The following is a 14,168-nucleotide window of genomic DNA, read 5'->3' on the forward strand; positions in this document are numbered from 1 at the left end:
TAGTGGGGGTTTTGCGGATCAGGTCTTGAATTTGTATATACATTGGCATGCTTGCCGTGATGATACATTCAGCGCGCGTACATGCATTGGCACACGAGATAGTAACAAGTCGAATACAATGCTGTTATATTGAAGATATAACTGTTATGCTTCAGGTTCTCGCAGGCGCCAAGGCGAGATAAATGAACAGGATTTAGACTCTTGCTTCGCTTACCTTCGCCGCAGACTTCAAAGGCACCGCTCAGGCGCTTGGCTTGCCATACCACATGGCGACCACGCATGGTTTCCTCGCACGTGGGGTTTTCTTCCAAGTGGTTTGCAAATATCACCGATGTCCTTTATGAGCCCGTATGAGACTCGAATGGCCACTGCAATTTGCAGGTATCCAATGCCTTCCCATAGGGGCGGAACACACTTCAACAACGGCCCTCAAAGGTTGACACAAGGCCGACAGCAAGCTTGACGCGTTGATTGGAATCGGTGGTTGGTTACCACTCCGCAATTGCAAAGATGCACTGCAATCACTTCCGCGGAAACGAGTCTGGGATCGAGTCAAATGACGCCCTTCACTCCGGTGGCTGGAAGCTGGAAGCTCTCGACGCGGAGTGACGTTTCGCACCCCGCCCCAAGCGCAAGGTCCCAAACGCTCGGCAGCTTCCCTAGCCTCGCCTGTGCAGACGGGATCGCTGCCAGGGTTATTTCTCGTTCCTGACCTACACCGACACCAATTGCACCGCTACATGCAGGGCCCGACATGGACAAGAAGCAGCAGCAAGCTGCCCTCGCTGCGCGCTTGAGTGCGCCCAGACGGCCCTCGTCGCGTCCGTCCGTCTCGCCGACTCCTAATTCCACCAGCCCGACGCCCGCCAGGACGACGTCGAGCTCGAACGTGAAGCCTACCACGCCTGCAAAGCCGACCACGACGACGCCTGCGTCCGCGTCGCGACGGACAAGCACGACGCCTGCCAGGCCGGCTAGCAACACACCCGCAAGGCCGGCTAGTACCACCCCTGCGAGGCCTCCCAGTTCGGCCAACAGACCGACTAGTTCAGCAAAACCTCCCACCTCGCCCCCAGCAAAGACGAACCCGAAAACTCCCCTCTCACCTCCGACAAAGTCTGCGTCAAAGCCCCCTCCTTCCCCTTCAGCAAAGTTCAACGCCCGACCCGCCAGCTCGCACTCGGCCAAATCCGCCGGCAGCTCGCAAGCCGCGACGAGCAAAGAGTCCCACGAAGCGGAGATCGAACGGCTGAAAGCCGCGCACCTCGCCGAGCTCGAGAAAGTCCGCGCAGAAACACAAGGCCACTCCCGGCGCACATCGCAACTGGACTCCGTCGAGGAGAAGATCGCGACGGTGCAAGCCGCTCTGCAGGCGAGCCGCACGCAGTACACGGAGAACGAGGAGCAGATGAAAGCGCAGATCGAGGAGAAGGAGGCCGACAGGCTGGAGCTGGGCAGGGTCGTGCAGGAGCTGCAGGAGGAGATCGACAGGTGCCAGCTTAAGCTCGATCAGGAGGCGAAGGAGCAGGCGAAGGCGAAGAAGGTCGCGCAGGATGAGGCGGCCAAGTTGGCGAAGGAGCTCGAGAGGTTGAAGGCGGATGCTGCGGCTAAGGATCAGGAACTGGAGGGCCTGAGAGAGACTACTGCGGCTGGGGCTCGGAATGCGCTGAAAGAGGTCGAGGACTTGCAAAAAGAACTCGAGACGCAGAAGGCTGCGGCTTTGGCTAAAGAGCAAGAGTTGGAAACCTTGAGAGAGACCACAGCAGCTGGTGCTAACAATGCGCTTAAAGAGGTTGAGGATCTCCAAAAGGAGCTTGAGGCGCAAAAGGCCGCAGTCCTTGCTAAGGATGAAGAAATCGAGACCCTCAAGGAAGCTGGCAATGCAGACTCGGAGAAGGACGCGGAACACCTGAAGCTCCAGAAAGAGCTGGAGAAACAGCGAAAAGTGGCGCAGACCAGATACGACGAGCTGCGCATCATCAAAGACGCAAACCATGTTCTGCAGAAAGAGCTCAAGGATGTCCGCGCCGCCAATGGCATCCCGGAGATCGAAACGCCGATGACTGAGACCTCCGAGCGCATGCTGGGAGGTGATGGTGGCGCTGCAGGAAACGAGACGGTCGAGCCGCAGGAGGACGCCTTGAAGCTCCTCGGACTCCAGCTCGAGCATCAGAAGCGCGAAGCTGACGGCTTGCGCGACGTGATCACCGAGCTGCAAGACCTCGCGAAGACATACGAGCAGAAGCTGCATGACGAGCAGACAAAGAATACAGACCAGTCTAAGGAACTGGAGCAAGCGAAGACCGTCCACGAGAAGCAGCAGCGATCTCACGTTCGCGCCGAAAACGACCGCATCGACATGCAGAAGAAGATCGAGGACTTGCAAGAGGAGCTCAAGCAGATGACCGAGTGGCGCGAAGAGAGGTCTCAGAAGGCTGATGAGCATTCGAGCCGCATCGAAGAGCTGACTCGGGAGAACGCCGAGTTGAGCACGAAGATGGGCGACTTGGAGAGCATGCTCGAGGACGCTAAGGACCAGCGGGCAGCGCTCCAGGAGGAGCTCAACGCGAAGCTTGAGACCCTTAAGCGCGAGCACAGCGATGCTCTGACGGCCAAGGACAACGAGGCCGCGCAAAAGGCCACCGATGCGACTCGTGAGTATGCCGCGAAGATCAGCGGCACCAATGATGATCACCAGAAGGCGCTCGAGGAGTTGAAGAAATCTCATGCTTCGAGTCTCGAGGAGCTCACGAAGGGCCAGGAGTCGGCTGAGGAATTGGCGAAAAAGCACGCTCAGGATATCGACGCGTTGAAGAACGAACACTCCGTTGCGCTCGAGGGTTTGAAGAAGGAGCTCTCCGAAGCGTCTGAGCAGGTGGCTGAGAGCAAGAAGGCTTCTGAGTCTATGCAGGAAGAGCTTGCCAACAAGGTCAGTGAACTCGAGAGTAAGCACGAACAGGAGTTGGAGGCTCTCAAGACCGCGCACTCGGAAGAGAAGCAGAGTCTCGCTAGCGGACAAGAAGATGTCGAGGCTCTGAAGCGAGAGCATGCTCAGAAGCTTGATGAGCTCAAGGAGGAGCATGACAAAGCATTAGATGACCTGAAAGCCACACACGCCCAGGAGATTACCTCGAGCAAACAGGAGCAGGCCGATGAACTCAGAGAAGAGCATGCTCGAAGTCTTGAGGAGCTCAAGACTGGACACGCCAGTGCCCTGGAGAGCCTGAAGACTGAGCATGCTGATGAGACTGGCGTGCTCGCTCAGGATCGCGAGATTATCGAGGCTCTGAAGCAACAGCACGCCGAGAAGCTTGAAGAGCTGAAGAAGGACCACGAGGGTGCAGTCGCTTCTCTCAAGTCCGAGCACGCCGATGCGCTGGAGAGCTTGAAGACTGAACACGCAGGTGAAACCGATACGCTTACCAGAGATCGTGAGAACGTCGAGTCTCTTGAGAAACAGCACTCTGAGAAGCTTGAGGAGATGAAGAGAGAGCATGACAGTGCTTTCGAATCTCTTAAGGTCCAGCATGACAGCGCTCTGGAAGACCTGAAATCCGAGCACGCTACTCAAATTGATGCTCTGAAGAGCGGTAACGAGGACGTCGAGACTCTCAAGAAGCAGCAGGCTGAAAAACTCGAGGAGATCCAAAAGACCCGCGAGACTGCTTTTGATACTCTGAAGGCCGAGCATGCCGATTCTCTGCAAATGTTGACTGCCGCCCGCGAAGAGATCAAAGTCCTCAAAGTCCAGCACAGTGAAGAGCTCGAAGCGGCTAAGAAAGATCACGGCAGCACTCTCGACTCTCTGAAGGACGGCCATGCCAAGCAGCTGAGCTCGCTCACCAAAGATCAGGAAGACATTCAAGCCCTCAAACAAGAGCACGATGAGAAGCTTGAGGCTATTCAGAAAGAGCACGCCGCTGCTTTCGAAACGCTCAGGACCGAGCATGGCGAGAAATCTAACGAGCTCACCAAGACCTCGGAGGCAATTGAAGCCATCAAGCGGGAGCACGCGCAGAGTATGGAAGACCTCAAGAACCAGCACGAGGCGGCACTTGAAGCGTTACAAGATGAGCATGCGGCTCAAATTACTAAGCTCGGCCAGGGCCAGACAGATGTGGAGGAGCTCAAGAAGTCCCATGCGGAGCTGATTGAAAAGCTCAGCGGCGAGCACGGCGCCGCCTTCGAGAAGCTTCAGAAGGAGCACAGCCAGAACGCGGACGAGCTTGCGAAGGCTCAGCAGCTGGCCGAAGAAAGTTCGAAGGCGCACGAGGATAAGCTCAACGAGCTCACCCAATCGCACGCGGAGACTCTTGACAAGCTCAAGGAGCAGCACTCGGCCGAGGTCAAGGAGTCTTCGAGGGCCATGGAGGAACAGACCGAGGCGCTGCGAAACGAGCACGAAGCTGCGATCAGCAAGTTAAAGGCCGAGAACGATGAGGCTGTCGAGAGCCTGGTTGCCCAACACTCGCAAACGACCGAGCAGCTTTCGCAGGAACACAAGAACGCTTTGGATATGCTCAAAGCGGAACACGCTAAGCAGCGTGCTGAAGTCGATAAGGGCAACCTGAATATTGATGGCCTCAAGCAGCAGCATGCTGAGATGATCGACAACATCAGTCAAGAACGAGCTAAGGCTCTCGAGCAGGTCAAAGCGGAACATAAGGCGAGAATCGACGAAGTGTCTGGTGCTCACGAACAGGCAATGGCCGATATCAAAGAGCAGCAAGCCAAGGATGCCGAGAACCACAGAAACGAGGTTCATCAGCTCTCAGAGAAGCACACCCATGAGGTCACCGAGCTTCAAGCTAAGATCGACGCAGCTCACTACGACATCAAGCAGGAGCTTCAATTCCAGCACAACCGCGAGCTCGAAGAGCAGGCTCGTCACCACGAGGTCGCTCTCAAGGAAGCGAAGGCTATGTACATTCAACGCTACGATTCCTTCGAGAAGCAAATCCAGTCGGCTCTTTCCCGCCAAAAGGATGAACTCGAGGCCAAGCACGAGTCTGTTCTCAGGGCCCAAGAGAAGCGTCACCGCGATATCTTGCACGAGGAGATCGGCGAGCTTTCAAAGCAGCTGGCTGCGGCTAATGACCAGGAAGCCACGCTTTTGGATCAGATTGATGACGTCAAAGCGAAGAGCGAAGGCAGACAGCAAGAGCATCAGGCCGAGCTTGACCAGTACAAGTCTGACTTGGAGCAGCAACTGCAAGCAGTCATTGACTCGCAAAACGAACGGCACTCTGCGGAGGTCCGGGAGCTTCAGCAAGAGATTGCGCGACTGAGCAGTGGTCAGGAAGACGTGCTGACGGCTGCAAGAAGCGAAGTGGCAGAAAGCCACAGGGCGGAGAAGGAGTTGCTCGAGAACGCCCTTGCTTCGCAGAAGTCCGAGCAGGAGGAGATTCTGCAACTGGCGCTGCGAGAGATGGCGGCGAGCCACAAGTCCGAAAAGCAGGTCTTGGAGGAGTCGCTCTCCCACCTGAGGGATCTTCATGAGAAGCAACTGCAGGTCACCATGAGCGAAGCGACCGAGAGGCACGCCGCCGAGCGCCACTCTCTTGAACAAGCGCTCTCCCAGCGTGAGACTGAATACGCCGAAGCCCTCCAGGCGGCCCTTGACAAACAGCGCCTCGAATTGGCTGAGAAATATCGCGCCGACGTCGCCCAACGCTCTCTCCCAGATGCCAACGGCCGCCCCGCCACCTCGGACACCCAGACGGCCGCGTCCACAAATACTCAGCAGCCCAGTAGTCCATGCGGCAGCTTCCGTCGACCCAAGCGCCTTTCCGTCAGCCAGGGATCTTCCTCCAGCGGCCTCACGCTCGAAGGCACACTCGAAAGCATCCGTATCCAGACCGAACAGCTACTCGAGCTGAACGATGATTTCATCGCGGAGCGCAGACGTTGGAGCAGCAGGCTCGGCGGTGCACGGAGTGGAAGCGGAACGCCGAGTACTGTCAACAACGCGCCGATCATCAATGGAACGAGCAGCCCCAGCGCCGTGCAAGCGGTATCCTAGACTAATATCCTTGTCTCTCCGCTGGCGTGGCTCGTCCCTGTTGGTTAGAGATCACAGTGAACCGTGCTTATGCTTTCGGTATAGCACATACATAACCGTCCTGAGCGATACCCTTTTTTCTGATTGCGTTCAAGCGGACAGCGTTATACTTTGTACAGCAGTGGGCCTTGGATGAGCGGTGCGAAGTCTTGGAAAAAGAAACACTTTGGATTAGAGCTCGGTTGTCTTCTTGTATTGTATATCGTAAGTATTATTTACCAGTACCTTAACTCTACCTAATTTTCCCGTGAAACATTTCAAGCCACTTGAAGAGTTCTAGTCCAAACTCCATTGAGGATTCGTATCCGGTTTGGAGCGGGGTACCTCAGGCTATCTACCATCAACGGTGAGAGGGAAGGCACGCTCTATGGGGAGCAGATGATTCTCGAGCGCTTATTTGCTCGGCTGAAGCCGGCGCTAGCTGCGGGCTGTGTCAGTGAATTTGTCGAGTCGCGGGATTTCGTACTTTCTCCGGGAAAGGGTAGCGCGTGCACGCCGCTCCCACCAGCTTAGGATTTCGTGATGAATAGAAGTCGCAGGTGAGAGAGCTGGCCAGAAAAACCTTGTCGAATGCTGATAGGCTCGGATACGACCGGAGCTAGCTACGGGCTGGATGTCAGTGAGTTTTTTGCGTCACGTGATTGTTTGTCTGTCTCTCCGCCAAGAAGCAATGGCAGTGTAGACAGTGCCTTATGCAGCTCCCGATCGGGTTCGGGTTTGCCATACGAAGTCATAAGCGAGATCTTTGGCTGTTCGTTATATTGCGGTGGTGGATACTACTGATCAGGGACCAATGTTTAACGCATGACTTTCGGGTGTCGAATCGTTTCCATTTTACTTTATTTTCTTCTTGCTTGCTGTCCAAACGCGTCGAGGTCTTTGCTTCCTCAGAGGCCGCAAACGCAGTATTATCATGTATCGAGGGAGTTCTCGGGCACAATCCGAGGGTGCGGTCTGCCCCGGTACGGCAGGCACGTGCCGACGCGGGCCGGGCTCCTGCAGTGAAGCCGCATGCATCATTCGCATGCCAGGGGTCTGGACTTTTTCAATTTTGTTGATCAGCGCGCAATAATAATCCAACTTCACTCAACGAAACATCAAGTTGAGAAGATCTCGTCATGGCCGCCAATTCCGGACAGAATGCGAGTTACAGCGCCATGAAGGGCCGTCTGCATGACGGCCTTCTCCAGGGCTTAGCTGCGATGGGCTACGAGTAAGACATCGATCTCGCGATGTATGGCCTTCAACAGAGGTCATCATGAACATCTGCTAACCGAAAGAAATAGCACTATGTCACCGGTCCAATACAAAACGCTCAATGAGCTCCCAAACTTTCGCGCAGATGTCCTCGCTCAAGCGAAGACCGGAACTGGCAAAACCCTGGCATTCCTTTTGCCTGCGCTCCACTCACTCCTGACACAGCCTGCACTGCCTAAAGGTCAAGTTTCTATCTTGGTTCTTTCTCCGACAAGAGAGCTGGCGCTGCAGATTGCGAAGGAATGCGATGCTGTGACTTCACAGCTGAGGCAGCGTCCTGAATGCCACACCGCTTACGGTGGCACAAGCAAGGCGAGTGAACTCAAGAAGTTCCTGAACAACGATCCTAAGGTGCTTGTGGCGACTCCTGGCAGACTCAATGATTATCTTTCCGACGAGAACGTTGCAGCTCGCTTCTCTAACGTTCAAACTTTGGTTCTTGATGAAGCCGACACTATGCTGGAGTCTGGCTTCCTCGTTGCGGTCAACGACATCCTGCGCCGTCTGCCGCCCAAGTCTTCCGGTTGGCAAGGCATGTGCTTCTCCGCCACTGTGCCTCCCAAGGTCAAAGATGTCATGTCCAAAGTGTTGAAGAAGGGCTACACCCACTTGACTACTGTGGATCCTAACGAGACACCGACTATCGAGCTTGTCACCCAGCACTCGGTCGTCATCCCCACAGTCGCGCAGACTTACTCGACGCTGCACGCGATCCTCCTGAAGGAGTACGAGCTCCAACCGAACAATTTCAAAGCCATCGTCTTCGGCACGACCGCGAACGGTGTCGCGCTCATGCACGCGCTCTTCTCTCAGCTCCTCGGCAAGCAAATGTCCGTGTTCCAGCTCCAGTCCCGCCTGTCGCAAAACGCCCGCACAAGAACCACGAACGAATTCAAAGCAGCCTCTGCCGGCCTCATGTTTGCCAGCGACGTTATCGGCCGTGGCATGGACTTCCCCAACGTCTCGCTCGTCGTGCAAGTCGGCCTCCCCTCCAACGGCGAGCAGTACGTGCACCGCGTCGGCCGCACCGCGCGCGCCGGCAACGAAGGCCGTGCTGTCATCCTGCTCACCGAGCGCGAGTCCTTCTTCCTGCGGATCAACAGGCAGCTGCCCATCAGCCTGTACCCGCACAACATCTCCGGCGCCGCCGACGCCGCGGCGCCCGCCGTCGTCTCCGCTTTCGACTCCGTCGACGAGGCGACGCGTAACAAGGCTTACCAGGCCTGGCTCGGCTTCCACAAGACTTTCACTAAGCAGCTGCAGCTCAACAACGAGAGCCTCGTCGCCGCTGCCAACGACTACGCGGCGACGATGGGCTTGCCTGAGCCTCCGCTCATGGACAAGCAAACCGTTGGCAAGATGGGCCTGAGAGGCGTCCCCGGTCTGCGCGTCGGTACCATCGAGCGCCCGCACCGTGGTGGTGGCGGTCGTGGCGGCGGAGGACGTGGTGGCGGAGCCGGCGGTCGCCAGAACGGCGGCGGAGAGCGCAGAGAGGCTAACGGCGATGCGCCCTCGGGCCGTGGTGGTAGGGGCGGCCGCGGTGGTCGTGGCGGTAGGGGTGGTGGAGGTCACGGTCGTGGTGGCGTTTCTAAGAGGTGAGCGGTTGGATTGCTTGCGCTGGATGAGGGGCTGGAGCTCTGGTGAGGGCAAGTTTCCTTTGATACCCGTGTACTTTTACGGCAGAAATACGATGTCAGATTTCCAGGTCAACACAGTGATCGTGTTTCAGCGTGGGGTTCGCGATGGCCAACTCGTGATCGTCGACTGGACTGATAGATATCAAGGAAAGCTTTGCGTAGTGTGAAGAATGCGATCAAAAAGCGTGTACTGAATTCACACTATGAACTTTCGGAGATGTAAATAGCAGAGTGGTAAAAAGCAACCACTTCATGTAATGACTGACATGATCAACGCGCAGCCCCAGATACCCCTTCCGATTGTTTCCAACGTTCCTTCATGATTTTCCAAATCTGATCCAGCCAGACCAACATCAGCCTCCCTAGATGCCACCAGCAGCAGTGATGCGCTCGTTGAGGTAGTCAACCGCATCGTCGACATCGCGAGTGTAGGTCAAGTGGCCAGCCGTGACAACCAGCCCACCGCCGCAGACACCATCAGTCAAGTTGCAGAACGTCAGGGCCTTCTCAGGCGGGAAGTTCGGGATCTTGCCGTTGTTCTGCGCGTTGCGCGTGTTGCCGTACAGCACGACACCCGCGATCTTGTCCTGCACAGACGACGACAGCCGGCGCACGGCGGCTGTCATCACAGCCGCGCCCTGGCTGTAGCCGCCGGCCACAATGATCGTGTCGGGGCACTTGGTGGAGGCCAGGTTGAAGAGGCGCTGCGCTTCGCCGTAGGCGGCGCTCGTGGTGCCTTCGGGGAGGGCGTTGGCGCCGATGGTCGCCTGGTACGGGCTGCCGACGCCCTGGCAGGCGACTTGGTTCGCGCCGTACTCTGATTTCAGGCCTTCGCAGGTGGGCGGGCCGACGGTGGAGCCCTGTTGGGAGAGGTTAGTTGAGTGGGTGGAAAATGATAGTTTCTGGGGATGCGTACGATGTTGCCGATTTCAGTGGAGCCACGGGCGAAGATGAAGGTGATCGGGCGGCAGGCACCGTTGGTGAGCTCGTTGACGGTCGATCCGACACGGGTGCCGAACTGCCTGCGCTCCACGGCAGTAGGGAGGGCGGCGGCAGTGGAGGCCAGGACGGCAATGGCAGCGGTGAACTTCATGTTGGCGGATTGGGTTGATTGGGTTGATTGGTTTTAAAAGGTTGTGAGGTTTTTTCGTGGTAATTGTTTTCCGTGAGGAACGAATGTGAGAATAGCGAATGTTGCAACACCCAGTGCTGTTGAGATTGACTGTTTCCAAGAAGGCCTTGTTGTCCAGAAATACTTGATCTGGGGCGTTTCGATTGTATACTTATACCAGGCGCCCGACGACAAGACCTCGGTCGTCCGAGCGCTGTGGTAGGAAGTACTTCCTAGTACAGATCACGGCGATCATGAGGCCCAGTGAAACCTCTTGGCCTCAGTTTGTTCGCCTCGGTCCATTAGTTTTCGATCCGTTTCCCACGTTAGGCAAGGTGCCCTTTGCGCCCCGAGGCGCCAGTAGTCCAGACATGGCAGAAGGCAGTGCGCGGAGAGTTCACGAGGCACGTTGGATGCCATGGGGTTAGCACGCAACTGGAGTGGGGAGTAAGGTTCTCACGACAAGCTGCGCGATAGATGAAATTGCCTGCATAGACTTCCGTTTGTGGCGGATGGCATCTTGCTTATTTCCTCCATACCCATGGACGAAGGCAAAATTCAGGCCTAAGGCAGCGGAGCGCAGTCCATAGCGCTTACTCTGGCATATAATTGACAAGCGAAGCCTCTGTGTACCCATGTCGACGATCCACGTGCGACTCGCACCCCAGGCATATGCACTGTAGTACATATCTGGAACCGGGAGATGTCGTCTATCGGGACAAGCAAGGCAGCATTGCCGAAGTGGTACATAGATCCGAAAGTCTTGGTCATCCGGGTGAGGAGTCGTTCGCTGTACACAAATCTGCACTAGATCGGACTGCCGGGCGATGTACGGCGAGACGACAGAAAGTATGTACGCGACGGAGCGCCGGTGTGGATGGTGCGCGCCTTGGCAAAGACTGGCAAGCTCGAAACGGGCTCCGGACGGGATTGGCCGTCGAGGATGCTACCGAATATGTTTTGTGTGAGGAGTAGCTGAATCGTGCCGAGGTGTTACGTGGCATTGGACACGTGTGGGTGGTGTAAACATCGTTGTACAGAGTACATGCTGCGTGGTTGGACACCTGATAGCATTCATGCAGGAACAAGGATGTCAGCCACGCGCAGGCGCTTCGGTGGCTTCAGCAAGGCTGCAGTGCACGAGACCGCCGTTGCTTGGTTTCGCTGAGAGGACGACACCACTTCGCCTGACTCGTGACACCCGTACCAAAGCCGCGTTTCACCCGCCATTCCAGCCAGGCACATCGCGAATTGGACGGAAGGTGAAATGGAACTCTGAGGGTGAGGACATTTGCCGGTCACAAGCTGGAGCAGACGGGGCTGAAGGCAATCCCCCACGAGCTCTGCACGCCTCGCACCAGATCTGCATAGACCTAACGAGCTGACAGCAACGGACGGCCGCAACCTTCGAATGCCCTAAACACCTGGTGTTGATCCCCTTGGGGATCCCCGCGGGCTCTTCACTCGACCTCGGCTGCCGGAATGCCTTCTGCCAGCTCATTGGCACATCACATAATCGACGAGACGTGCCCTCCGAGGACCTGCTGAATCCATCGACAAGTTTCACCCGGCGTCGGCCCACCCGTGCCAGTGATGGAAAAACCTCCTTCTCCCAAGCCAAGAAATGAGACGGCACAATTGCGGGCTGCCTGCCTTGCTGTGAGCTGAAACTATGCCAGCGAGAAGGGAGGTGAAGTTGACGATCAGCCACCATCTCCCCGTACCGCATGGCACTTAGGGCTCTCCCGCGCCATAAGGCGGGCCACGACGCGCTTTGAGGCAAACTTTGGCGAACATACCTCCTTGCAAGCTCGGAGGAAGTCCAGACGGGAGTTCGCCAAGCCTTCGCTGCGAAACTCAGTAATCCGTGCAAGTCATGAATACTCTTAACTTTTCCCAAATGTTGCAGCTTTAAAGTAAAACCCAACGGCACGGATTCAGGCAAAAGAAAAAACATACAACAGGCGGGATTCCCAGATGGTCACCCACTCTAGTACTAGTCGCCCGGTTCAGTGCTTGTGTATGGCAGAGCGGACGGGATGCCCAATTTTCACTGACCTATGGTCGTATGTGCTGGTCACCCTACTCATTGAGTACATGTAGTGATTTTGTTCTGCCAAATGCGATCGATCCCATCAACTGATGTGTGCTGCGGAGAGAAGACATTCCCCTGGGCCAGAATGAATATGAGGTGAAAAGATCAGAAACACATACACGACCCGACTCTCCTGAGTAAGAACTTCAAGTGCACTGCACAGCTAAGGAGCGAACGTAGTTGGATGAGCTGTCAGTGGCTGGATCACTGGAAAAGAAGCAAAACCGATCTAACGACAAAAACAACAAACGAATACATCGTACAAGAACCTCAATCACCCGTCAACCCAATTTCCATCAATCGTCATTCTCCCGGTCAGGCGCCCTGCTTTAGAAGAAGCTGCTACCGGAGCTGCCAGAGCTGCCGCTGCCAGAGAGGCCACTGAGACCGCTCAGCCAGCTGCTGCCAGATCCGCCAGTGCTGCCACGGTTGGTGAGGCCGCTGAGCCAGCTGCTGCCGCTCCCAGAGCTGCCACCGAAGTTGCCGAGACCGCTGCTGCCAGAGCTGCCACCAAGGCCGCCGAAGCTTCCCAGACCCGACGAGCTGCCGGACGAAGAAGCGGCAGACGTGGTGGCCGGGGCACTGGAAGAGGTGGCGTCGGACGAGCCGCTGCTGGAGGATGAGCCGCCGCTGGAGGTGCCGCTGCCGCCCTGGGTCTTGGAGATGATGAACTTGGCACCATCCTCGGTGTCGCCGTTGCTAATTGCCAGGTGTCAGCAAAAGATCTACGCGTAGGGACGTCAGGAGAAACAAACCTAGTGTAAGCAAGGTGAGCCGCGGTGATGGCAAACGTGCCGGAGCACACGCCGTCGCCCGACACGCAGTAGTCCTTGACCTTGCTGGCGTCGAGGCCGCCCGCGGCCTGGCGCGAGGGGTCGCCGTACACGACCGCGGCCGCGATATCGTCCGGGTTGACGCCCGCGCTGGAAATGGCGTTGGAGACGACGAAGCCGCCCTGCGAGTAGCCGCCGAGCGCGATCTTGCTGTCCGGGCAGTTGGACTTGGTCTGCGAGACCAGCTTGGCCATCACGGGGCCGCCCTCGCGGCCCATGTTGGCGTTGCTGGCGATCGTGGCCTCGTAGTCGACACCCTGGATCGCGACGCCGTCGTCGCCGAGGGAGTCTGTCAGGGCGCTGGCGATGGCGGGGCCAACGGAGCTGCCCATGTTCTGTTGCGCTTGTTAGCACTGTGCGTTGGGCGAGTGGTTGGTGTTTGGAGGGCTTACGCCGGGCTCAGTGGAGCCACGCGCGAAGATGAAGGTGACGGGAGCGCATTTGCCGTCGACGATGTCGTTGCGGGTGCTGCTACCACCGCCGCCACCGAGGCCACTGAAGCCACTGAACTGGCGCTTCTCGACAGGCGCAGCCAAGGCGATGGAAGCTGCGTAAAGCAGGTAAGAGAGAGTTGCGGTGTACTGCATGATGGCGGTTTGATTGGACAATCTGTGTTTTGATGTTGACGTTTGAAGCAATAACGATTGAACGTTGGCACCAGGCCTTTTGTGATGAATGAGCGAAAGGGAGTGAAGCTGATGATCTGCTTTGAGAGCTATTATGATCTCTCTGCGCGAAGAAGGGGATTTATACACCGGGACTCTCGCCTCGTGCCCTACCTTCTCGTCAATCCCTATGATGGACAGGTCCCGCACGGCCGGGCAGACACAATCTAGGTCCGCCCCAAAGGATCAGCAAAGCTGCCGCGTGCCGTCCCAGGTGAGTCGTGATGATGCTCAGCAAGGATAAACATCGTAGCGACGTGATTAATCGCTTGGCTTGATGCTTGATGTTGCGCCGTCCTGTGACGAGAGAATTCGGACTGCGCATCTTGAAACCGTCGGTGCTCAATATCATCGATTGACGGACACTAGCGGACGCAAAGGGACGCAAAGGGCATTGCAGCCGAACGCAGAGGCGTTGGTCTAGCGTTTGATGTGTTAGGGTCTATCGCGGCTTTGGGGATGTGGAACTAAGAGCGACTGAAGCCCTACCGAGATGAAACTTGATGGGT

General features: G+C 56.8%; 4 protein-coding genes across 4 annotated transcripts; 2 read left to right on the top strand and 2 right to left on the bottom strand.

Annotated features, from left to right (window-relative positions):
• Nucleotides 1-754: 754 nt before the first annotated feature.
• WHR41_05285 (uncharacterized protein) lies at nucleotides 755-6,022 on the top strand (the record flags this gene model as incomplete). The annotated part of the gene is made up of 1 exon (XM_069373890.1): nucleotides 755-6,022. One exon carries the CDS (start codon nucleotides 755-757, stop codon nucleotides 6,020-6,022), a length of 5,268 nt encoding a protein of 1,755 aa, XP_069229609.1.
• A 1,104-nt stretch (nucleotides 6,023-7,126) lies between these two features.
• Nucleotides 7,127-8,917, top strand: WHR41_05286 (uncharacterized protein; the record flags this gene model as incomplete). The annotated part of the gene is made up of 2 exons (XM_069373891.1): nucleotides 7,127-7,274; nucleotides 7,348-8,917. The coding sequence occupies exons 1-2, from the start codon at nucleotides 7,180-7,182 to the stop codon at nucleotides 8,915-8,917; spliced, it is 1,665 nt and encodes a 554-aa protein (XP_069229608.1). The 5' UTR covers nucleotides 7,127-7,179.
• A 209-nt stretch (nucleotides 8,918-9,126) lies between these two features.
• WHR41_05287 (uncharacterized protein) lies at nucleotides 9,127-10,902 on the bottom strand. Its single transcript, XM_069373892.1, has 2 exons — nucleotides 9,872-10,902; nucleotides 9,127-9,815 (listed from the first exon to the last, which is right to left on the bottom strand). The coding sequence occupies exons 1-2, from the start codon at nucleotides 10,046-10,048 to the stop codon at nucleotides 9,318-9,320; spliced, it is 675 nt and encodes a 224-aa protein (XP_069229607.1). The 5' UTR covers nucleotides 10,049-10,902; the 3' UTR covers nucleotides 9,127-9,317.
• A 1,588-nt stretch (nucleotides 10,903-12,490) lies between these two features.
• On the bottom strand, nucleotides 12,491-14,122 carry WHR41_05288 (uncharacterized protein; the record flags this gene model as incomplete). Its single annotated transcript, XM_069373893.1, has 3 exons — nucleotides 13,387-14,122; nucleotides 12,917-13,329; nucleotides 12,491-12,860 (listed from the first exon to the last, which is right to left on the bottom strand). The coding sequence occupies exons 1-3, from the start codon at nucleotides 13,579-13,581 to the stop codon at nucleotides 12,491-12,493; spliced, it is 978 nt and encodes a 325-aa protein (XP_069229615.1). The 5' UTR covers nucleotides 13,582-14,122.
• Nucleotides 14,123-14,168: the final 46 nt, after the last annotated feature.

This window comes from Cladosporium halotolerans (assembly GCF_011745625.1).
Source record: "Cladosporium halotolerans strain TM138-S3 chromosome Unknown Sca14, whole genome shotgun sequence".
NCBI classification, from domain to species: Eukaryota; Fungi; Ascomycota; class Dothideomycetes; order Cladosporiales; family Cladosporiaceae; genus Cladosporium; species Cladosporium halotolerans.